Source organism: Nuphar pumila, chromosome 10 (genome assembly GCF_984573655.1).
Source record: "Nuphar pumila chromosome 10, dmNupPumi1.hap1.1, whole genome shotgun sequence".
NCBI lineage: Eukaryota > Viridiplantae > Streptophyta > Magnoliopsida > Nymphaeales > Nymphaeaceae > Nuphar > Nuphar pumila.
Genome location: NC_143258.1, coordinates 93,918,877 through 93,944,733, shown reverse-complemented (window position 1 = coordinate 93,944,733; position 25,857 = coordinate 93,918,877). Strand labels below are relative to the sequence as shown.

General features: G+C 39.8%; 1 protein-coding gene across 2 annotated transcripts; it reads left to right on the top strand.

Moving 5' to 3' along the window:
* Nucleotides 1-1,723: 1,723 nt before the first annotated feature.
* LOC149827408 (uncharacterized) lies at nucleotides 1,724-24,400 on the top strand. Of its 2 annotated transcripts, none has more exons than XR_016435163.1 (6): nucleotides 1,724-1,859; nucleotides 22,696-22,769; nucleotides 22,848-23,098; nucleotides 23,373-23,447; nucleotides 23,854-24,022; nucleotides 24,122-24,207. XR_016435163.1 is itself a non-coding variant. In XM_090020309.1 (6 exons), exons 1-6 carry the CDS (start codon nucleotides 1,768-1,770, stop codon nucleotides 24,188-24,190), a joined length of 624 nt encoding a protein of 207 aa, XP_089876435.1. In that variant the 5' UTR covers nucleotides 1,724-1,767; the 3' UTR covers nucleotides 24,191-24,400. The 2 variants fall into 2 exon arrangements, 1 of the variants encoding a protein (XP_089876435.1); XM_090020309.1 differs by having other exon boundaries at nucleotides 23,960-24,022; nucleotides 24,122-24,400.
* The last annotated feature ends 1,457 nt before the right edge of the window (nucleotides 24,401-25,857 follow it).

The window sequence follows — 25,857 nt, the reverse complement described above, 5'->3', positions numbered from 1 at the left end:
GGGGTGGGGGCGGGGGACAAGGTCTCCACCCCGCCCCGTTTTAAAATCCTACCCTCCATCCCCACACAAGTTTTGATTCTAACCTCTATCCCCCCCTCCATCCCTGGTCAAAACTGAGCAGGGTGGGGCTCCATTTTCCCTCGGTCGACTGCCATCTCTAAAAAAGGATCGGGAATGGGGAGGAGCATGGCAAGGAGGGGATCGAGGACGGGGATGGGGTGGGGCAAGGGAAAGCGTAAGTCCATCCTCGCCTCCATTCCCACATGGGTTTTGATTTTAACCTCCATCCCAATTTCATGTCCTCCATCCTTGATCCAAACGGGGCGAGGTGGGGTGGGGCCCCGTTTCCCCCAAGTGCACTGCCATCCCCAAGTACTATGGCTATGAGACATGTTTATATGGTATGAATCACTTTAGTTAACAGGTTGGGTTTGGTTCAGACCCAGGTAGACTTGGACCAAATTTTTGGGTTTGGATTCAGATCTAATAGGTCTACTATAAGAGGAATCATACCCAAACCCGATAATAACTACTTGAACCAGACCCGGACTATACTCGATAAAATAATATTTTTTTATCATTTTTACATTGAAAATTTGCGGGTCTTAATTGAAACTCGGGTCAGGCCCAAATCTGGTATAAAATTTCACAAACTATACCTGGTCCATGTATTAATCGGACCTTAGGGTCTAGACCCGAGTCTTAATCGGGTCTTCTTATTTGTCACCATACCTGGACCCTATAAGGTTTGGTCCGGGTAAACCCTAGCCATTGACACCCCTCTTTTTCCACTCATCCAAACAATTGCTGACTTTGGTGACTCCACATTTTCATGGCAGCATCCTTGAGCAATGGGCATCCAAATTAGGAGTGTCAACGGGTTGGGTTTGGTTCGGACCCAGGTAGAACCAGACTTGGACCAGATTTTGGGTATGATATCTGATCTGGATGCAGTCTAATCGGGTTTATTATAAGAGAAACCATACCCGAACCCGATAAGAACTACATGAACCAGACTCCAACCATACCTGGTAAAATAGTAATTTTTATCATTTTTTATTGAAAATTTGCGCATCTTAATCGAAACTCGGGTCAGGCCCCGGTCTGGTATAAAATTTCACAAATTATACCTGGATCCATGTATTAATCGAACCTTTGGGTCCGGACCTGGGTCTTAATCGGGTCTTCTTATTTATCACCATGCTCGGACCCTATATGGTTTGGTCCGGGTAAACCCTACCTGTTGACACCCTTAATCCAAATAGATCCTAAAGGGGGCGGTTTCATGCTAAACCCACTCTTTTGCCGAAAAGTGTTTCCCCAGGGTAGGAGGTGCGCACGTTTCCCAGGCGTTTCCCTTTTATGTGGGACATGGTTTTCATTTTTTGTTTGATTAATTTATTATATTACTTTTTCCTAAATGTTTCCCCGTCATTTTCCGGTTCGTTTTCTAGTTCGTTTCCCGATTCATTTTCCGTTTCCGTTTCCGTTTCCCTTTCTGACAACCTGTGCATGGGGCGCACCATGTTTTTCTCACAGGGCCATTTGTTTCATGCCATGTGGGAAAAGGCCCACTTTCATACGAAAGTGGATCCGTTTCTCACGTTTGTGGGGTGGAACAAACGTCCTTTGTGTCTTTGACTAAGACCTCGAGCGCAGTTTGGTCAGTTTCCGTGGTCTCTTCGCTTTTCTTTCAAAACTGTTCCTCAGCCTACAGGAGCGAGAGAGTGCGCGTGCGCGAGAGAGAGAGAAAAGAAGAAGAAGGCGATGTACTCAGACCGCATTCTCTCGGTGGGCGCCAAACGATCCGTGAAAGACCGGCTCGGCAGCGGAAGCGATAGCCAGGTGGTTCTGAAACGGTAATCTGGCCTTCTTCTTCTTCTTGGCAAGAAACTCGGTTATTCCCTCTTTCTCGTTGGTGGTCTTAGAATTTTGCCCTGATCTTTTGGAGAGATGGATTGGTAGCTTGAAATTATCTGTTGAATTGGTGGTGGTGCCCCAGAATGGAATTCTTCTTAACGCGTTTTATTTGGTTGGTGTATCGGTGAAAGGTTTGGAAGCTTCTTTTCTTGACCCCGTTGATGCAGAGATGAACGACCATCGACTATATTTTACACTGGTTGCATTCTGGTGTGTTAGTTCCCTTAATTGGTGGTTTTCAGAAGCATTTGGTTATGACCCGGTTATGGGTTTTTAGCGTTTTTTATATATGTATGAAGGTCTCATTATAAATGATGGTGTAAAAATGAATGATATCACCTATTTAGAAGCTTTACTTCATCCCCATTTCATTGATATATGTCGATTTAATCACCAGTTTATTTGAAAGAATGGTAGGCTATTAACAGGGTTTGTGTTTGTAACATTTTTTTCCCTTTTCCTTTTCATGTATAAGGTCTTAGTTGCAGAGTTAAACGTGGTTTGAAGAATGGGTACTGCGTGCAAGTAGCAGAGGTTTTCTCGGATCTGTTGATGCCCACAGTTTGGTCTAGCCTGAGAAATATGACTAGAGCTTTTATGATGTGCGTTAAATTCATAGGAAAGGCAGTGGGTGCAATTAATTCAATTCATTATGGTCTGTGACCCGGGGAGAGCCAGGAATCTAAACTAGGCTGGGCAAAAATGCACAGTAAAAAAACAAATTAAAACCCTAAATTCTAACAACATGATTATAGATATGTTAATTGAAAAAGAAACATAAAACCCCTAAAATTCTAACCAAAATCAAGCATGCATTCACGGAATCATGTTTAATGTTGATTGAAGAAAAAAACCAAAAATGCCTAATTAAATATTCATGGCATTTAAAAAATCAAATAAAAAACTTAAATTCTAATAATCAAAGATTTAGGGGTTTGATAAGTAACAACCAAAATCAAGCATTCATTAATGGAATCATGCTTAATGATATATAAAAAGAAAAATTAACACAAAAAGCAAAAAAAATGTAATTAAACATTTGCATAATTTTGGAAAAATGCAAACCAATACCCTAATCTAAAAAATAATCATGGATTTACTTTCATTGGAAAAACAAAACAAAACCCTTATATTCTAACTAAAGTTGATAAATGTTAATAAAAAAAACTAAAGTCAAGCATTCATTACATGCCTAATGTTAATTAAAAAACATACAAAAAACCTTAAAACCCTAATTAAACATTTATGCTATTTAAAAAATAAACTAAATAAAAAACAAAAACCCTAACAAGGATCATACATTATGCTAAAAAAACAAATAAAATCCCTAAAATCAAAACATTCATGCTATTATCAGATAATTCCTAAGAAAAAGAACACAAAAAAACTTAAACCCCTAATTAAACATTTACATCATTTGGAAAAGTCTAAATAAATACTTTTTTCCTAAAAAAATCATAAATTAATGCTAACATAAAAAAAACCTTATTGTTTAACCAAAATTAAGCATCCATTAAATGAATGCTAAATTAAAAAAAACACAAAAACCTTAAAACCCTAATTAAACATATATGTTATTTAAAAAATAAACTAAATAAAAAAACCTAAACCCTAATATTTGAAAAAAATAAAATAAAACCTGTAAAACCAAAATGTTCATGCTATTAGCATACATTATGATAACTGAAAAAAGAAAACATAAGAAAAAATAAAACTCTAATTAAACATTTATGTCATTTGAAAAATCCAAATCAATACCCTAAATCTTAAAAAATTCATAGATTTAGCTCAGATTGTTGTTTGGCTTCTGAGAGTGAAGACTGAGTTCATGCATGGGGAGAGTTAATCTTGTGTCATCTAATGTAATGGGACTGCTTACTAAGGTGATGATGGTTGCCCTCTTTTTGAAGTGATCCCTTAAAACTCATGTGAGTTCTTCTTGATCTTCCTTCCCTCTAGGCCTCTTATAACCAAGACCTTGAGTTTCCATCTTGGGTGTTGTGAGAAATACTCTTATCTCCTGTTGCCTTTTTTCCAGTCTCTCATACCCCATGTACAAGGCAATTCTCCACCCATTAATATACTTTAAAACCTGTCGATATTGGGGTAATGTTTGAGATGAAAATCATCTATCATTCCTTTGATCTTGAAGACCTTAGGCCATTTGGAGAGGTCTATAACTAATGCTTGCCTGAAGTGGATGATGCTACACTTATGACTGAGCTTGATGAGGGGTTGTTTATTTCTTTAACAAAATAGTTGGCATGTCAGTTTGCCTTTTGGGTCTGGACAACATAGTTTGTACTATCCTGATGGTAAGGTCATCAGCATACACCACCACAATCTAATCTTGCCACGGTGTTTTGATGCATTGGTGGAATGTGGAAGGGATGGCCTTAAGCTCATGGATCCAGGGCTTCCCTAATAATAGGTTGTATGAGGGCGACACGTCCACCACATGAAACAATGTCTTTTAAACAATGAGACCTATTGCCACATCCAATACCACGATCCCCATTATGGTTGTAGTGTTGCCATCATATCCGCTAATTTGGGTCACATGCTTTCCCAACTCTGCTTTTGAAATATCCAGTCTTTTAGCAGTAATGACTAGACATATATTCATTCCACCACCACCGTTCTCCAAAAAATTAGTGATTGACATGCCCTTGATTTTCATAGTAATATACATGGCCGTAGTGTGACGTGTTGTTAAAATACAGTTTGCGTATGGATCTGGATCCATACGCATGTTAAAATGAAACACATGCTCATATAACCCCATTAATGGCATACTTGTAATATCATTGTATATGTTTTACTTTATAATGTTTAGGGTTTTGGAGGTCGAGCAATTGAGTGCCGCCCCAGCCATTGTGCATTCCTCTCTCTCTCTCTCTCCTTGTTTCCTGTGGAAGCTGAACCAGATACATATGAAAGCAAATCTGATATGGTATCAGAACTGGAGTAATCCTGTGCGTGAAGAAGTTCTGAAACTTGGCAGATCAAGCCCCTGATCAGCGTGAACAACAACCTCCTTTTCAGCGTGAACAGTGTGCTCATCGAGAACAGCGTGCTTATCGAGACCTTCTCCCTTCCTTTTCAGCATGAACAGGTCCCAGCGTGGACAGATCAGCGTGAACAACAAATCTGAAATCTCATCTTCTGAAACCCCTGATCAGCATGAACAACAGCCTTTGAAATCTCATCTTCTGAAGGTCCCAGCGTGGACAGATCAACGTGAACAACAAATCTGAAATCTCATCTTCTGAAACCCCTGATCAGCGTGAACAACAACCTTTGAAATCTCATCTTCTGAAAGTTGGTACCTTTCTCTTTTCCTTTCAGCGTGCTCGTCGTTCCTTTCTTTTCTGTTACTCATTTTTTGTTATTCTCGTTCATTGGTATCTGTTTATCTTCTTCATTCCATCGTCTGTGTTGGTTCCATCTTTTCCTAAACATCAACGACTGCATCCTTGAATTATAGACAAACCGACTGCTAGCCCCTTTTTATTTCAAACCAGCTTTTTGATTCCACAAGTTTTTCCTTTCCTTTATTGCTGCTTTAGTGTTCTTTGTGCAACACTTTTGGTAGTAGAGGTATATGCCTTATTAAAGTTTTACTGATTGATTAAGTGATCTCAAATCTGTTTATTTCTTTTCATTCATCTTGTTTGCTTATTCATTGTTCCACTGATATGGATTACTCTTCGTCATCCGGTCCCTCTGCCAATTTCTTGAGTCAGCTCGTTACAGAAAAACTTACTCATTCTAATTTTTTGACCTGGAAGAGGCAAATCCTTCCTTTTATACGGAGTCAGGATCTCGATGAACATTTGGATGGTTTAGTTCCTATACCACCACGGCTTATTTTGCAGGAAACCAAGGATGAGAAGGGTGACACAATTACCATTTCTATTAAGAATCCAGAGTATACAGCTTAGAGGAAGCGGGATCAGTCTTTGGTTGCTTATATTACGTCAACACTCTCTCAAGAAGTGTTGGTTACTCTTTCAGATGATTGCACTGCGGCGGATCTGTGGGGTAAGCTGTCTCAGACATACTCTCAGATATCAGAAGCCCGAGTTATGTACTTAAAAAATGAATTTCAAAGTTTGAAGAAAGGCTCCATGACAGTCATGGAATACATAGGCCGCTTGAAGAGTATTACTGATCAATTGGCTGTTGTTGGAAGTGCTATTGCATATAAAGATAAAGTTCAACAACTTCTCAATGGATTGGGTCCTGATTTTGACATGTTTACCACAGCTTTATCATGCCTTCCTCACTTGCCCACTTTTGACGACCTCCAAGCGAAACTTCTCCAGCATGAGATGATTATGAAGCAAAGGGCAGAAGGAAATGAATCAGCTCGTCCTTATTCAGTTTTGGCCATGGACACTTCTGTAGGTTTTGGACGAGGGAATGGAGGGCATCAAGGAGGCAGAGGCCGCGGACGTTTTGGGCAGGAAGAACGTAGTATCTTGCCTGCACTTAATATTTCAGGGTTTTTTAATACAAGGAATCAGAGGAGAGTGCCCACTTGTTTCTTATGTAACAAAAGAGGACATGTGAAAGCTGATTGTTTGTTCAATCTACAGAATAGAGGAAAAATAAACAAAATTGAGAATAAATCAGCTACTGCTGTGAACACAAAAGTGTCATCCACAGATGTGCAACAACTTTTGTTATCAGCATTGTCACATATGACGATCAAGCAAAATGAACAAGGCGAATGGTATGTTGATTCAGGTGCCGCCACACATGTTACGGGTAATGCGGGTAAGTTATCTCACTTATTGCCTTATTTTGAAAAAGGTAGTATAGTTACGGGAGATGAAACTTATCACTCCATTAGTCATACTGGCAATGCACATATCCCTATGTCAAAGTCCTCACTTCACTTGTCCAATGTCCTTCTTGCTCCTAATATTAAAAAGAACATTGTTTCTGTAGCTAAACTTGTTAACGATATGAATTCTTCCGTCGAATTTACTCCCTCTTCTGTTTATGTTAAGGATCTACGAACGAAGGAGACATTCGCTAAGGGGGAGCGACAAGGAAACATGTACGCCTTCAAGGAGATTCCTTCAGTATCTTCGCCCTCAGTCCCAGTCCTCCAGTTGAAGTCGTCCAAGCATTCTTCAGTGTCTTCGCCTTCAGAGTCTTTGTTTTTTCCTTCATTGGAAGTTTTTAATTCATCTCATTGTAATAAGCCAGATATTTGGCATAGTCGTTTGGGTCATTGTAGTCGAGGTTTCGTTGAAAATCTTGTATCTGATTGTCTCCTTTCAGAGTCTAGTTTATGTTCATTTTTTAATAGTAATAATAAATGTTCTTCATGCGAACTCTGCAAAAGCCATGTTCTTCCTTTTCATATTATAAATAAAAGAGCTTCAAAGCCATTTGAGACTATTTGTTCTGATGTTTGGGGACCCGCACCTATTCCTTGTCTTTCTGGCAGTCGTTACTATGTTGTCTTTATTGATTCATATTCCCGTTATACTTGGATATATTTCTTAAAACACAAGCATGAAGTTTTTCAAATATTTCGGGAATTCCATTCGATGGTCAAAACAAAGTTTGCTTGTGATATTGTGCATTTACAATGTGATGGTGGAGGAGAGTATTCATCGAACGAGTTTATTGCCTTTCTTCGAGATAAAGGAATAAGTCGACAAGTTTCTTGCCCTTATACTCCTCAACAAAATGGGGTTGCGGAGAGGAAACACAGGCATATTGTCGAGAGCGCGATGAGCATGTTATATGATAGCAATGTGCCCGTTAGTCTCTGGACAGAAGTTTTTCACACATCTGTTCATATCATAAATCGTCTTCCTGTGGCACTTTTGGATAAAAAATCTCCCTATTATACTTTATTTAGGCAACATCCCTCTTACGATGAGCTGCGTGTTTTTTGTTGTGTATGTTATGTACATATTGATTCATCTCTGCGAAATAAGTTTCAGGACAAGGCTGTCAAGTGCAGATTTGTTGAGTATGCAGATGAATACAAAGGTTATCGATGCTATGACCCTACTACAAAACGTATTAGGACCTCCAGAAATGTTGTTTTTGACGAACAAAATTTTCAGGCCAATGACTCTGCAGCGTTGCCACCTTGAGAATTAGAAGTATATGATCCATGGATGAGCGCAGATCTTTTTTGCTAATACAGGAGAAACATGTCAAACAAATTGTCCTTCCTTCGGCTTGAGTAGGGAGTTGAATGACTCACAGATGCATGTTGAATTATCTCCAGTTGAGCCACTCCCAGTAGAACGTTTCTCTGGACAAATATACACTCGACGAGACAAAAATACAGAGCCGAGGAATGTGGAAGGCATCGCCAATGATTCGGCTCAAAGGCCGTCACGCATTAAGCATCCTATTCAACGATGGGTGAGTTATGAGACCTTCTCCCTTGATTTCCAGTTGTTTATGTCTCAACTCACAAAATAGGATGAACCCACTTGTTTTAATCAAGCTCTTCAATCCCGTCATTGGACTGAAGCTATGAATGAAGAAATGGAAGCTCTTCATGAATGCCAGACTTGGGAAATAGTCCCTCGGCCAGAAGGAAAGAATGTAGTTGGCTCAAAATGGGTTTATAAAATAAAGTATAAGCCTGAAGGAAGTATTGACAGATATAAGGCGCGGCTTGTTGCTCGAGGATTCACACAACAATATGGTGAAGACTACGATGAAACTTTTAGTCCGGTAGTCAAAATGGGTACTATTCGTATCATCATATCCCTAGCAGTCGATCAAGGTTGGAACCTTAGCCAGATGGATGTTAAAAATGCATTTTTGCATGAAACTTTAAAGGAAGTGTATATGGAGCAACCACCTGGCTATGCCGAGAAGGATCCTATTTCCTGGGTGTGCAAACTAAGGAAATCTCTGTATGGGTTGAAACAGGCATCCCGTTCCTGGTTTGAAAGTTTCTCTATGCAAATTCAGAGTTATGGTTTTAGAAGATGCTCTCTGGATCACTCACTCTTTATTTACCAAAAGGCAGACATTGCTATACTTCTTCTTATATATGTTGATGACATTGTGATCACTGGGAGCTCAGATAATCATGTGCAAGACGTGAAACAGTTTTTAATGAAAACTTTCAAGATGAAAGATTTAGGGGAGTTGCGGTACTTTCTTGGTGTGGAAGTTGACAGACAACAAGACACATTGACACTCATGAAACAAAAATACACTCTTGACCTTCTGGAAAGAGCCGGAATGACGAATTGCAAACCAGTCAGCACTCCTAGTGTATTACATCAAAGGCTGAGCTCTGAAGATGGTCATCTTTGTGTCAACCTTACAACGTATAGAAGTCTCGTGGGGATGTTACAGTACTTAACCTTTACCAGACCTGATATAGTTTATGCTGTCAATCAGGTATCCCAGTTTATGCATGCTCCAACGGAGGGTCATATGGAAGTTGTAAAGCGCATTCTACGCTATTTTAAAGGAACTATAGGAGACAGACTTGTTTATCGCAAGAACGATAATCTGCATAGAGGACATGAACTCATCACTTATTCAAACGCAGATTGGGCAGGGGATCCAGATGAGAGACGATCTGTCTCTGGATATTGTGTATATATTGGGCACAATTTAGTGTCCTGGAGCAGCAGAAAACAAAAGGCAGTGGCACGATCGAGTACAGAGGCTGAATACAGATCGATGGCTGCAGGCACGTCAGAAGCCACATGGATTAGACACTTATTGAGTGATCTTGGGGAGACAATTATTCGATCATTTCTTTTATGTGACAATCAAAGCGCAATAAACATTGCATGTAATCCTATCTAGCATAGCAGAACGAAGCACATTGAGATTGATCAACATTTTATACGGCAGAAAGTCGAGATGAAGGAGATAGAACTACGTCATGTTCGAACAGAAGATCAAGTGGCAGACCTGTTTACCAAGGGATTAATAGGACGTCAATTTTGGCTATTGAAGAGCAAGTTGTACATGCTCCAAAATCACGTACAACTTGAGGGAGGGTGTTAAAATACAGTTTGCGTATGGATCTGGATCCAGATCCATACGCATGTTAAAATGAAACACATGCTCATATAACCTCATTAATGGCATACTTGTAATATCATTGTATATGTTTTACTTTATAATGTTTAGGGTTTTGGAGGTCGAGCAATTGAGTGCCGCCCCAGCCATTGTGCGTTCCTCTCTCTCTCTCTCTCCTTGTTTGCTGTGGAAGTTGAACCAGATACATATGAAAGCAAATCTGATACGTGTCACATGCTTTGGCACATCATTATAATATGAAAAGGTAATTGGCATTTGAGTCATGACTTGAGAAATCAAGGATGCCAATCCTTTAGGCTAGATGCTGGGAGAACTTTGACCTTTATCAAAATTTCTTCTATTGTCTTCTGGTGTTCATTTAAAACCTTGTTCCAATATTGAGATATTAGCAAATGTCTGAGCTAGTTGGGTCTCAATATTATACCTTTTTTTTTCTACCTCTTTAGACTTCTCTAGGGTTTATTTGTTGGATTTGGGTTGAGAAATGATCTGATGAGGCATTAAAGGTGAGCCTTTTCTTAGGACTTTTGACTGGTAGACCTTTCTTGAACATGTGATCTGACTCGCATTACTTTCTACCTAGTTCTTCTTAAGGGAGAGTGTAGGGAGACTGTCTATTTTTACAATTATGTCTCTATTATAAGACGATGTTTAAAGAATCTTGGTGTAATTATTGTCTGGAGGGGGTCTAGGTGAATCACACTTATGTAAGGGGTCTCCCATGAAATCTCTTTACTTTTTTTCTGGAATTTGTCTTTCTTCTACCTCCCTCCCTCCTTGGTAATACACTTGGAGAGACATGTGAAGTTGATAAGGACCAGTATTGCAAGTGAGGAGTCGGGGAATGCAAATCACTGTGTTGGTATGTGGTCCTAGCTCAATTGGCCTTTCCTGAAAGCTAGTTCTCCTTTAGTTCACAAGCTTGAATTCCTTCTGTATTATGATATGGGAAGGGCTCTTTAAAGATGCCCATGTCATTGTTGCTCTGATTCTATTATTTTTCATCAATAAGCAACTCATCGCTTTCGATATTGTCTTATATGATGTGCTTGAGGACAATGCATTTTTCAGTATTGTGTTCTACAAATCTATGGTATCAACAACATTTGGACGGGTCTTTACCCTTCATCTGTGGTGGGTCTGACACCTTAGGCAACTTCACCAAACCGTCTTGCAATAAAAGATTTCCGACCTATGGCCAGGCTTACTTTAACTTTATGAACCTTTGGTCCTTGGTCTATTTCGGGTTGCCGCCATATCCATTCCCATTTGAGTTCGATTTTCTTAGGGCGGTTCTCTGGCTGCCCACCTTTTAGCCCTGTTTGTTATTCTTCTGAGTGGTCTGTCCCGAGGTTTGAATCGTATTGACCTGACCTTTGGATGAGTCTGATTTCTTGTAGACGTTGTTTCAGTTGTTCTTCAGGAACCCATCATACACTCTTCTTTTGGTGCCTACCTTAAGAGCGATATCTTTCTTGATGAGTTCAACATAGTTTTCAACCTAAGCCATTAGGCTCCTCGGAAGTTGGGAGAAGTTCATAATTATGATCAGAGCAAGAGAGTCTGATATTGGTTCCTTCATTCTGTTGGTCATGGATCACAAGTCATATAACTAACTTATAGTGGAAAGGGCTTCAAGTTTAAAGCAGAACCTCCTATCGTTGTTACGATATTTAACCATACTCCCTATGAATAGGGTCATGTGAGTTCTTAGGTCCCTCTTTTTGTTGAACTTTAAAAACTTAGGGGAAGTATCTTTATCATCATCATCACATCTTTCGGGTAAAAAGTCCTCTAGGGAGTATTCTCTTCCATGTATCTCATTTTGGCATTGAGGTTTTAGACCATGTCTTCTAGGGATTTTATTTTTCTATCCGACTCAGATGATGTGATTTTGATCAGACAGGTCAATTGGGGTCTATGAACTTTTCTGTCCCAGTCAGACTGATGCGGATTCAGTGAACACCGATCCACGATCCAAATGGATCTTAACACGCGCGAAAGCTTTTCACAAAAATAAGTCTGAATAGGACTCTGGGAAAACAGAATTTCGAGATCCGTGCACTTTGTTTCGACAGATGCGGTCCAAATAAAAGTTGTGCATGACTCACACAGCTTTCCAACGAATATGAGATCACTGTATTCGGATCAGCGGTGTCCGTTCTACGGACTCGAATCTGGGACTGACGAACAAGATTATGACAGACTTCTGGATTCTGCGGACAGTCTGTTCGACCCTGCAAACAATAGAGTTTGCGAAAACTTTCAACTAAGAAATCGAAGGTCAGATCCAGACCTTTTCAATGAACTAAAATTCAGAATTTTCTGAGTTTTCTACAATGCTCTACGATTTTTTGAATTCTGGAAATGGTATGAGTTATTTTTGAATGAACTAAATTTTCACCGTTCGACAGCAGCAACAAAGATTGATGTTTTTAAAACACTTAAACGAAGATTCAACTAGGACTCTGAACCTGAAAGCTGTAGATCTAGGTTCTAGCTTTCCACAGAATCAAACAAAACAAATTTTCATGCATGGAATCTCCAGATAACGAAAAAATACCCAACACCACTAGGAGTGTTCTGAACCAAACTGGTGACAGTGGAGTCCTGTCAGTCCGAGACTTTGACAACACTTTTCAGGGACTCAAACGGCTGATTCACGAAATGACCTCAACTACAAAGTTGTAGAAAAATGTCTTAGCTTTCCGGGAAGCTAAAGAACACCGGAAACCGACCATTATCGAGCCCGATACGATCGTTTCTTTGGAGACGTTTTTTACAACTCGGGATTCAGGAATCCGAGTTTTGACAGAAAAATCCGAGTTATATATTGTAAACAATAGAATCACTCTGTAACATAAAAGACTTCTATTCATTCACTAGAAAAACAACACATAATCTATTGGAACTTTCAAGCAATCTTCAACGAGAAACACAAATCACATATGATCAAAATAACATAAATGAAAACACATGAACCAGTGAATAATATCCGGATGAAGATGGTAATGAGTGTCATTGGGAAGCAACGTACACCAATGGAGATTCATGAATAGTAGATCGAACAAACATCAACCATGAACCCAAGTGGCAACACGCCAATGGTGATCTTCGCAAGAGCACCTTCCACGCCAAAAATGAAGTTCAGTTCTTCTTTCACCAAAAACGTCTTCTCTCTAGAACCAGCTACACCAAAATACGTTTTTTTCCTCTCTCTAGAACCAGCCACACAACAAATTTCTAAAATGAAGAAGCCTCCCCCTCCCCCTTGGTCAACCTCCACTCATAAAGGCTCAGGAGCATGGGGAAGAGCCAAATTAAAGAGGCAAGTGGTCTTCCCAAGCCATGCTCTAAAAAAAGGATTTTGACTGGATTATTTTTGGCTAAGGCTATTAAGGGACCAACAACCATATTTGACTTGGACTAGTCAAGGCTGAATTTTGAATGAGGTCCAAGATAATCCACTCCAAAATGGCGCCAACTAGGACCCCTTTTTGAAGCGGATATTGATCTAGATCCAAATGTGTAGCGAACTGGATCCTGCACAAAAACGCATTAGAAAATGCAAATGCGAAAAAAATAAAAACTACTCGCATTCCCCATACACCCTCTAGTACCATAAAAAGATCCTACAGGGCACCAGAACTATCTGGATCCGTAGAATCCGGCTCCTAAAAAAAATAAAAAAAGATTATAAATAAAGACATATTTAACGCTATTCTTCACATGCCAAAATGGAATCAAATAATAAAAATACAATATCTGAGAAAGATGCAAAATATCTCAGATATTGAAGCACGATAATCAAAATGGGTCTAGGTTGGCAAAGATCCAATTGGACCCTGATAGTCCTGCTCGATTGGATCTGCCCTGGATTGGATCTTGGATTGGATCTTGGGAATTGGATTTGGATCCAATTTGTCTTCAAAGCTCGGATCTTCAGGATGCTCTGCATCACAGACACTTGGGATTCACCCCACTAGTCATATTCATGTTCATGAGCCAGCCTAGCCTTTCTTTTTGTCTTTGTCGCTTGGGCCCGCTCATACTCTTCTCTCCTATGAATTTCCTTTATTTTCTCCTTCATTCCTCCACATACTGCTTCATTTGCGCTAAAACATCCCTCCTTTTGAGTGGAGATTTTAGACGTAGCATCCTAATAACTCGTCTCTTTGTGGACTTACCTGTGCTGGAACTGTCTGTCTCATACTCACTGAGAGGATTTTTACAAGAATACTGACGTGAGTTGGATTCTGGGATTGATGGAGCTTTTCCTTTTCTCCGGTCATCCTTAGGCTTATCGGAGATATCCATCTGGGTCATTTCTTTAATGTTGAGAATAGGTGGTTCTTTGTTTAAGTTCTTTTATATTAGAGGTCTTTTGAATTTTTGTCCTAATAAGGACTTAGATGTAATTTCTATTTTGCCTCTCTCTATTTAATATATAGAGAAGCCCTAATCAATTAAGTTAACGAGTTTTCTATTGTGCAGCCGTCTCTCTCTCTCTCTCTCTCTCTCTACACAAACAGGTGGTTGTACATCCCATCTTCCTCTACATGGTATCAAAGCCCTCGATCTCGGGAGCGTGATCAAGGACTGATCTTCATCAACGAGGAGCAATAACCCTACGACTTCTTAAAATCAGGTTTGGTGGTGCTTGATTGGGGAAGATCTGATAACAGATCTGGGATGTTACCCAGATCTGTCGTCAGATCTAAGGAGAAGATCTAGATTTGTTCTCCTCATCTGGATCTCCTGCCGCGACCTTGTGTTGCCGAGTCCTGTTCCTGCCATGACGTGAGATTTTTTTTTCTTGGGTTCGTGAGTTGTCGAGGTGTGTTCCTGCTGTTTGGGAGCAACAGAAATCCTCATTTCCTGTGTTGCCGTGATTGCTGAAGTTCTCTCCTGTGCTGATTGCGTGTGATCAATTTTTTTGCTGAGTTCTTTCCTGTGCTGATTGCGTGTGATCAGAATTCTGCCGTGAATACAGATTTATTTTCTGTGTTGATTGCTTGTGATCGAAATATAATTGATCTGTCTAACTGTGCCCTGAAGACTTACTGGATGTCGTGCCTTATATGTTGGAGAACAGCAGGTGCAGTGAATATTTGTTTTGCGACTGCATTCTATCATTGGTCGTGATGTGTTTGGGCGCAACAATGTTCGTGATTCCTGAACTTTAGTTGTTTTTTGTGGGTTGGTTTATTTCAGAATGTGGTTTTCAGCAGTCGTGATTTCCTGCTGTGTCGAGTTTTTTTTGGAAAGAAGCATGGTAGCTTAAGTTACCCTTTTGTCGTGAAAAATAGCAGGTGTGATTTCTTGCTGTGTTGAATTTTGTTTTGTGTGTGGGCTGTTGTTTTTTGTGGAAACAGCAGGTGTGATTTCCTGCTGAGTTGATAATTCCTCTTGAACACTTGCTGTTCAAGTGAGGTAATCTTTTTTTTTTAATTTGGATCATATCTTCAGTATGGCTGAAACTTCGAAATGTGATTCCAAAATGGAACATATTGGGGAGTATGAGGCTTTTGCCAACCCCTTATCGTATGGCTCTTCCGTAAGGTTGAATGAAACCAACTATGCCAAGTGGTCCAAAACTTTTATAATGTCGGTATCTGGACATCGTCGAAAACATATTTTGTTGGAAGGCGAACCCACTGAGAAATTGGAAAAATATGTTACTTGGGATGAAGATAATGACATAGTTATGTCATGGATCATGAATAGTGTTGAACCTCATATTGCAGATGGATTGATCTACTATAATACAGCCAAACTGATGTGGGACAATCTTCGTGATACATACTCACAAGAAACGAATGTGAGTCGTATCCTGCAAGTTGAACAGAAAATATATAATTTGCAACAGGGAGATCAGACCTTGGCCCAGTACTATGCCTCTGTCAAAGCTGCGTTTGAAAGACTTAATGCTCACATGCCTCTTTGTTGCTCGAAGCAAAAGGATCATCAAGAACAAACCATGGTTGCTCATTTTCTTACAGGTCTTTCTTCAGTTTTTTCTGTTGCAAAAGTTCAAATGTTGACTGGATCAGATGTTCCCACTCTTGCTGATGCTTACAATCGTCTGAGTAGACTTGCGATCTCTCTGCCACAATCTCAGCCTGTGACTCAGTCATCTGCTTTTGTTGTCCCATCTAGTTATGGGCATAGAAATATTCAGAATATCAGAGGACGAGGACGTGAACGTGGTATGGGAGGCAGAGGAAAGCTTCAATGTACATTATGTGGAAAATCTGGACATTTAGAAGATCGTTGCTGGGATAAGCATGGTCGACCAACCTCTTCTTCATCAAAGTCATATACTCCAAAAGCAAATGTTACTACTATCGAGGCAACAAATGCACAAGAGAATATCACTGCAAATGAAAGTAGTATCACCCTTAGTCGTGCGGAATATGATGAGCTGATAGCTCTTCGACCTTTGAGTTCCACCCCTCCTGTAGCTGGTGTTGCCTATTCAACCGGAAATCATCTTCATCCGACTGATAGTAAGTGGGTTATTGACTCTGGTGCATCCAGACATTTGTGTGGAAATTCACGTGTTTTTTCAGATCTAAAGGATATTAAGGCTCAGCTTGGAGTCTCATTAGCCGATGGGAGCTCCTCTCCGGTTGTTGGTCAGGGAAATATTTTTATATCCTCCTCATTACAGTTGAAAAATGCTCTTCATGCTCCAAACTTTCCTCAAAGTTTAATCTCTGTTAGTTGCCTTATAAAAGAACAAAACTGTAGAGTAATATTTGATCCAATGGGTTGTCATTTTCAGGATTTGCTGACGGGGAAGAAGATTGGTGGAGGCTATGAAGAAAATGAAATTTACTACCTACATCATCCAATGGGTACTGTTCATGCTGCAGTGGAACATTCATTCAGTCCTGTTCAGTGGCATCGTCGTCTTGGTCATCCTTCATTGTCAAAACTTCGGTCGGTCTTTCCTTAGATTCCTTCCACCACATCATTTCAGTGTGAAGCATGTCAGTTGGGCAAGCATCATCGAAGTTCGTTCCCTTCGAGTCAGAGTCAGTCAAGTAATAAAGTTTTTGAACTTCTTCATGCAGATGTATGGGGTCCTAGTAAGATTCCTACTAGGACTCAGTGTCGTTATTATCTTGTTATTGTTGATGATTTCTCTAAGTTATCATGGGTATTTTTAATAAAAGAACGATCTGAAGTTCTAAGTATTATCAAATCCCTAATTTTTGAAATAAAAACTCAGTTTGAATCTATTGTCAAGATTGTTCGCACTGATAATGCTCTCGAGTTTAAATCAAAAAGGTCTGTTACAATTTTACCAAGATCATGACATCCAACCCCAAACTTCCTGTGCCTATTCATCTCAACAAAATGGGGTGGCTGAGCGAAAACATCGGCACCTCCTTGATGTTGCCAGGACCATTATGATTCAATCCAATGTTCCTGCGTTATACTGGGGTGATGCGATTACCACTGCTTGCTATCTGATCAACTGCATGCCTTCGTCTTCTGTAGGTGATCAAATTCCATTACATATCCTAAAACCTAATGCCCCACTTTTTTCTTTCTCACCAAAAATATTTGGATGTGTTTGTTTTGTACACAAACTTGGCCCTGACCGTGATAAATTAGCCGCTCAAGCTACAAAATGCATATTTATCGGTTATCCAAAAAATCAAAAGGGCTATCGATGTTATGATCTTATTTCTCGCCGAGAGTATGTCAGTGCGGATGTATCTTTCCTGGAATCCTCTCCATATTACTCTAGTTCCGGTTCCCCGCTGCAGGTTGATCCAGCTGAGTCTTTTCCATTACCTATACCTCCTTTTCCTTTGGAATCTGTGCCCTCATTACCGAACCAAACTTCATCCTCTTCTAGATTTAATAATCTTCCATTGGTATATGTGCGTAGAGCTCCACTTCCGCAAGAGCCTTCATCTTCTTCTTCTCCTGAGGTAAGTTCTACTGACAATAGTGATCTTCAGAATGATGATAACAGGCCTATTGCTCTACGAAAGGGGACAAGACAATGTACCTTATATAATTATATCTCATTTTGTCTCCCATGCCAGAATTGGACATCAGATGAAGTCTTTTATTTCAGCCTTATTTGCTGAAACTATTCCTCTGAACTATCAACAGGCAGAACTTGATAATCGCTGGAAGCTGGCTATGTAAGAAGAAATGACAGCTTTAGTATCTCAGCATACTTGGGATCTAGTTGATTCCCCAGCAAATGCTGACATTGTTGGATGTAAATGGGTATATACAATAAAGTATAAATCTGATGGTTCTATTGAAAGGTACAAGGCCAGATTAGTTGCGAAAGGGTATACTCAGACATATGGAATTGACTTCTTTGAAACTTTTTCTCCTGTTGCACGGCACGGATGGGTACCATCCGTCTTGTTCTCTTAGTAGCTGTTCAGCATGGTTGGCGTTTGTGCCAATTAGATGTGAAAAATGCATTTCTATATGGGGATCTATCTGAGACCGTTTACATGAACCAACCTCCAGGATTCGAGGTTGAGGGGGAGTCTTCTACATTTAAGATCTTCGTCAAAGATGATATTGGACATCATGTGGGTTGGCATCTCGTAGGTAAGGTTTTTCACGGGTCGCTCCTTAGGAATGGATTGAGATCTTGATATTCGGTTTTTATATTGGGTATTCATGATTCTCCAAACAATGATTCAAACCAAAGTTGTCAGTCGAGGAAGCAGGAACGAGAAGCGATACGAGAAGCGGAAGCAGGGTACTTTTAAAATTTTAGGAAGCGGAAAGCGTGGGACGACTTAGAAGCGAACCAGGAATCGTCTCGGAACCGACCTAGGAAGCCAACCAGAAGTGACCTAGGAAGCAAACCGGAAGCGACCTAGAAGGCGAGGGTGAAGCAAAAAAAGAGAAAATAAATAAATAAATAAATAAATAAATAAATAAATAAAAATAGAAAAAAGGGGAAAGCAAGCTTATGTTTTGAAAGTGCGACGTTTTGTGCTTCCTCACTTTCAAGGGTACTTCAGGTAACTCTGGTTCAAACAGAGGCCCAAACAAGTAATCCAAGACTTTAAAAACAATGGGTAACCTAGCTCTGTTCGAAAGCTGCTCCACGGATTTGTGAGGTCTATTTGGGTTCTATTATTCAGGGTTCCCTCTCGAGTCTACTATTGATATACCTAAGCTAACAACTTAAAAGTACTGGTGTATGAATTATCTTGCTTTAAGATACCTCTACCGATATACTCAAGCTAACAACTTAAAGGTACTGGTAGGAGATTCAAATTTCCAAATGATAGGACAAGAGATTTTTGAGAACCCAAATAAAAGAAAGATCTAATCCTAAAATAAAATAGGATAAAAATATAAAGAACACACAATAAATCAAACAAGGTCTCAAACAAAACCCTAACTTGTTAGAGGTTGTATTTTCCTATTTTTTAAGTGACATGAATTTTCTTGAATAAGTATTTTTAAAAATGTGATAAAACCTATACCTAATATATGCATGCACCTAATGCAAAACCCTATATTCGAGATAAAAAAAAACAAAAACCCTAAAGCAAAATAAAATCTATTGAAAAAGCAAATAAGACGGCCATACAAAGGTACCAACAGTGAGATTTTCATAGTTTTACAATGGAAAACAAAGGATAAATAGTCGACAATGCCACATACAACAAAATCTTATGGGCCGACAGAGCTCTGAAAGACAAAGCCTATGAGACTACAGAGTTTGCAAAACGGGGTTTGTAGACGACAAAGTCCACAAGAAGAGGGACTCCGTAAACGACATACTCTGCAGAGGGTGGAGACGGTAGACCTACGAGTCAGCGGTCTACAGACGACAATCTCTGGAAGACAGGGGTTTGTAGTGGCAAAGCAACTCTGACGACATAAAGTGTCGGACGACAAAAGGCAGCGGACGTCACAACTTGTAGAAAGGGGTCTGCAGATGGCAAACTCTACAAACAACAGAATTTGCAGACGACAAAGGCTAGACGATAAAGGGTGTTTGCTGTCCGAAATGAAAATACTCAATTTTTTGGAGGTTTTGAGCTCTTTAGGACCCAAAATCCTTTGACAATGCACTTCTTAAGTACGAAAAATAAAAAAATATGGTGTCCCACCGCGATTGCCAAAAACTGTTAACATAAATTTTATGGTAAAAGAAATAAGACTCACTTGAATTTTGCAAAACCCTTTTTCAAATTCATTTAAAAGGTGTGGGACACTTGTTTTAAGCCTTGGCCGTCATTCCCTACGAGAAGGTAGAGCAGGGGCAGATTTTTCGATCTTCGAGATAGTCCGGATTCGGGATTTCAACCCTTTGCAAAACGAGATATGCAATAAAATCAAATGTGTATAAGCACTCATGAAACACATTAAATATAGAAATTAAAACAAATGAATAAACAAGCAGATCAATATGAAAATCTATTTTTTCAGACTTTGGGGTGCATTTATCTTTTAAGGTATGACAATTTGAGAGAGAGGGGCATGGTGAGGACAGGGCTATGGCTCGATCTCTCTAAGGCCAACACTTAGGTAAGGAATTTTTAGATCTTTTAGTCTTTAGGAGTTGGCCCCTATTTATAAGAATCATGGATGATATATGTATTAAGGGGTTTTTGAATTCGAATCTATCCCAAATGGATCCATGCTTATCCCAATGGGAGATAAAGCTCATCCATGAAGAGTCTCACTTGGAAACTCGCAGGAAGATGTGAGCTCTAACTGGGATACACCTCTTTTGAGGCTTATCCTTATCCTCGATGAGACAGACGACAAAGCTGTTTTCCGTCCTACGAATGGTCGACACATTGCCGAATGACAAACTACTTTCCCGTCCAAATGCAGAACGACAAACTGGTTTGTCGTCCCAAGGGAAATTTCTGTTTCTTCTAGGTCTTCACTCTAAAACTTGAGAGCACTATTTGGGCATTAGGAAAATTGGGTGGAGAGAGAGTGAGAGAGACCTGTGTGGTCGGAGAATGGCCGGAGGGCGGACCGGCGGAGGCAATGGCGTCTCGATCTCCTCTGGTCTAGTGGTGTTGAGGCTAGAGGGAGGTGGCGAGGTGGGTCATGGTGGGGCGCACTGCGCAGAGAGAGAGGGTCAAGGGAGAGAGAGGTGGGGTCAGGAGGGGTGAGCCTAAGAGAGTTAGAGTGAGAGGTGGGGTCGCAGCGCACTGGGCAGTGGGCACACATATCATGCCCTGCCACCCCGACCATTGGGTCTGGCTAGGGTGGTGCCCACCCTAGGGTGGACACTACCCACCCTGACCCGATACCTCCTTGGGGGATTTTTCGAGGTCAGGGTGGGCATATGCCCACCCTGCCCATAACTTGGCTCCGCCTCTGGCTGTGACCAGAAGAACAACCATCAACCTGTAATTGGCTTTGGTATTTTTCTCTATTCAGTTTATGTTTTTTATGTATCACAGCTTAGTAGTTTGTGTTGGAAAAGATCTAGGATTTTAGAATGGTGATGGAAGGAAGCTCGTGGGGGGCAGGGTAAGTTAAAAGTGGTCATAGCGCATGTGCAGGTATGCTTTTTGATACTTTGTTGGTTGCACCATTAGTCGGTGGAAACTGGTTTTCAGAAACAAGCAAACCTCTATTTTGTGTGGGTGTGTTCATGTTATAATTGGTAGGCCCTAGCATTGTTTGATCTCCTAACCATCCTAACAACTTCAAGAAAACATGGTTGATTGTGTTTTATACTTCACCTTGTAAATGTGTTTATCATTGCTTATTTACTAACCATGCTTTGGATCAAATGAATTTAACTAGAAAAACTATTTTTCTACCGTCAAATTTTAATGCAATATGAGATATTTATTTATTGCTCTAAAAGCACATCTGAACACGAAAAATACCTCATCTAATGCATGTTTCTACTGTGCTATATCAAATATATCTTTAAATTCTGATTAAGCAAACACCTAGAACCATGCAGTTTGTACTTTGTACTCTTTAGAACAGTTTGAAGATAAGACTGGTTATGATCTCTCTCTCTCTCTCTCTCTCTCCCTTATATATATAGCACGAAGAATTCTTTTTCATAGTTAAAACCTTAAAACAAATTTGGGAATAGTTATTGAAACGCTTCTGATGGTTAATAGTGTGCCAGACCTTTGGTAGTTGCATAGTGCAACAGATTAATTGCCATCATCGATTGGAATGGCTAGCAGGTATCTCACAATCTTACTGTTAAGTGCCATTGAAGCTATCAATTCTACATTGTATACCACATATTTTCAATGTTCTGAAGGTGTAGAAAGAACTTTTTCTTTTTAAGATTTAACATGAATCATATTTACTATCGCTTTGAGCTGCACATTGTAATACTCTGTTGAGTGAACACCATATGGAGCATTCATGGAGTTTCTAGTGGCATTACTGATTTATCAGATAACAAATCCTAAACAGCCTAAGGGTCTAGGGTGCTTGACAATCTCATTTCAACTTGATGAATTCTTGTAAATAATTTTATTGGGATCATTTTATGGTTTATGGTTTATTGGCTAAACTAGTTCTGTTGATCCATTAACTGCATGTTTTTTTTATGGTAAAAAATCAAATCCTGTTGCGCCCGTTAGAGTTCATCAAGAAGACTTATTTGCAACTTGATGAATCTTGTAAATCATGTCTGGATCGTTTTGTGATTCATGCTTGTTGGCTGAGCTAATTCTGTTGAACCATTACCTGCATGTGTTCCTGCAGACAGCGTCAAGATGATAAAATATCAGACCATGTTGTGCTCCTTAGACTCCGTCAAGAGGAATCCTTACCTTTAGGTATGTTTCTTAAATTTAATCGTGAAATTTATGGCCTTCTTTGGATTGTGATTTTGCTCATTGTCTGCTAATCTCTAGTCAGGAAATCTGCTTCAGAAACTTTGCAAGTGAGGAAGGACCTTCCCCAAAGCTTGAAGGATCCTCATCAAAGCAGTGGAAGAGTTCCAAGTGAGAAAATGGACATGCCTAAGGGTCAATTAACAAAAGCTAATCCCTCTCCCGTGGTGAATAGCAATGGAAGGCGTTCCATGGAACTTGTTTCTGCAAAAAAGCCCGCATTGCAGGTAGCATCTACCCTAAGTTCTGCTGGAGAGAAAAAGCCAGCTCCTGTAAGTTTTAATTCACCATTTTCTACTTTTTTCTCTTGCTTAAATTTGATCCTCATTGGAGTTCTGCTGTCAGAAAATGCTTTTCTATATTTAAACTTGGATGCTGTGCCTTAGTTTGGATCCTTACATATTATTAATTTTTTTGGCTTTCATTGGAGTTATTAATTGGTTTCAAATACTTGAACAAATCAAGCAGATCTTATGCATGAACAATTGCCAAGATCCAAATTCTAAATTGAATCCAATTGAACATGTCTTCTTTTCTGTGTTACAGGATAAGTTGGACATGGCTTTGTTTCTACGGAGACTTGGCTTAAGCAAATATGCCATTATCTTTCAGGCTGAAGAGGTCTTGTGTCCTTGTATCCTTGTCCACACTGGTGCCATATTTGAACTTTGTGCATTTCTTTGCCTATTTTGGCGGGGGATTATATGTTCTCTTGTATAAATTGTATGTGTTGCCAATAGGCCTGTATGAAAATAGGCTGTGGTTCCATGATGGCTCAAAGAAACGGTTCCCACTGGAAAATCACAGGCCTCATTTGGCCTGCTATGGGCCCCTACAGGGCTTTCATAGAGCCCCACTTGGGGAACCTTTTCCTGGAGGGCTAACGTTGGGCCACTAGGGTCCCGGTTGGTTCTTGACAGGCATCCCTTTCATACCAAGGGCATTTCCTCTCTCTGTGAAACGAATGGGCCCTAATCCTCTGCATGGCAGGCAACTGAAACTAGATTTATAATGTTTGTACCTACAGGTTGACATGATAACTTTAAAGCAACATGAATGGACGGGAACTCAAGGAGCTTGGGGTGCCAATGGTATTCTTACTTAACTAGATTTATAATGTTTTGTACCTACAGGTTGACATGATAGCTTTAAAGCACATGAATGAACAAGATCTCAAGGAGCTTGGGTTGCCAATGGTATTCTTACTTTGTTCTAGGCTTGTCAGATTACTGTGAGATTCTGTCCGTCCTTGTTTGTCATCCATTAACAGACTATATGTTGGTTTGATGCCATAGGGTCCAAGGAAGAAGATCATTATTGCTTTAATGTCTGCAAAGTCCAAGCAAAGATGTAACCCAGCTTAATACATCGAGATCATCTCAGCAATTTGGTTATTCACTTTGAAGAGAAACATTACTTGTACATAGACATGGATGTTCATTTTCAGAGCAGAACTCCTATCGGAATTTAAAGATATTGGATTTGTCTTTTCGTGCATGTGTTCTTCTCATCCGCTTTTGAGAAGATTTTGATTGTTTGCCAATTCCTTTCTGGTTCCATGTAAATAGCAGATATTAGTGGCACTTTGCCATGTTCAGTGTTTCTTGACATCCTTGATTGCCCCAATGCCAGAATATTGTGGTGAGGAACATGTATGCACTCTTTGTAGGTGTCATGGTCTCTCCTTGGAGAAAGTCTTCTTGCAGGCTGTCCTACCTCATTGAGAACATGCACTTATCTCAGTGAGAAAAGGTTATTGTAAGGGGTTTGTCCTTGTGGGATGGGGCCTAAGATCCTTGATGGGCAGTCTAGGTTCAAATCCCATGTAAGCCGAAGCTTGGCGACTCCTTGGGGTTGAGGGGTAAACCCTCGGAGTTTTACGCTGACAGGACAGTGACCGTAAGTATGGCAGGCTGAGCCAGCACGACTAGATCTCTGCGCCTGAGGTGGTTTCTCCTAGTAAAAAATAATAATAATAAGAATTACCTATATCAGATGAGAGAATTACTATGTTCAAATACTATGAATTATGTAGAGAAAAATTGTGGAAATTTGTCTTTTTCTCAAGTATGATTGTTGTAATTATTGCTTTAATCCAGCGTTCCATGTTAACAAAGTTAACTACAAATTCCAAAACATATGAAAATTTTCTTTAAAACCAACTTGACCATGGCAATGTTCCTGGCTTGTTAAATCTTTAGTGTGTACATAAAAGTCTGCAGCATATGTGAGGGACCTGAACATCCATAACAGCTCCAAAATCTCTTTTGGTGTCCTTTGAACAAGAGAATGACAGGATTAACAAAAAAAAAAAGCGTAAGAACTCTCAACTGGAAACTGACTGTGATCCTGGAAAGGGTTAGACATTCGGATTGGATTAGATAGACAGCATAAGTGCATGTATATGGTGGAATGGTAGGAAAAGCTAAAACTCCCATCCAAAGCTATATTGCAATACTTTTAAGGGGGCGTTTTATCCGAGGCTTAAGCCATGGTCTGTTTAGTGAAAATTGGTACTTGAATCGCCCGAATCCAACCTGTGTGCAGGAGTTTCAACGGTTCAAAAATTACTGGTTGTAAAAACACCAAAATTTTATGATTTAAAAAAACATAATTTTCATCAGAAAACACTAGTAAAAGTTCTATATCTATCAAATCAACCATCATAATCCATCTATAAGGTCAGAGTTGATCAAAACTAATATGATGAAAGGGTATGAGTTGGGAGATGAATGAACCCTTTTGGGTAGAAAATAGCAAGGGCATGCTCAAGTACAATGAATATTGTCATCTCTCTCTCTCTCTCTCTCTCTCTCTCCTAACGGTGGATTCTGGCCTACACTTAAGGCTATCAATGGGCAGGGTTAATTAGCAGTGTACATGGGCATAGTTTAGCTAATCAGAGCACTGGATCTAATTTCAATGCCCTAACCCAGCCAGTCTGAATCTCAAACCAGGATGTGCTGCCAGTCCTAGCCCTACAAGACGTAACAGTTTGGGTAGATTACACATTTGTACAGGAGAGAGATGA

Bases quoted from the DNA above. Each gene is read 5' to 3' on its own strand.
- LOC149827408 (XM_090020309.1), top strand. From the start codon at position 1,768: ATGTACTCAGACCGCATTCTCTCGGTGGGCGCCAAACGATCCGTGAAA. The intron at 22,770-22,847 runs GTATGTTTCTTA...GCTAATCTCTAG, and splicing joins AGAGGAATCCTTACCTTTAG to TCAGGAAATCTGCTTCAGAA. The intron at 23,448-23,959 runs GTCTTGTGTCCT...TTGTACCTACAG, and splicing joins TTATCTTTCAGGCTGAAGAG to GTTGACATGATAGCTTTAAA.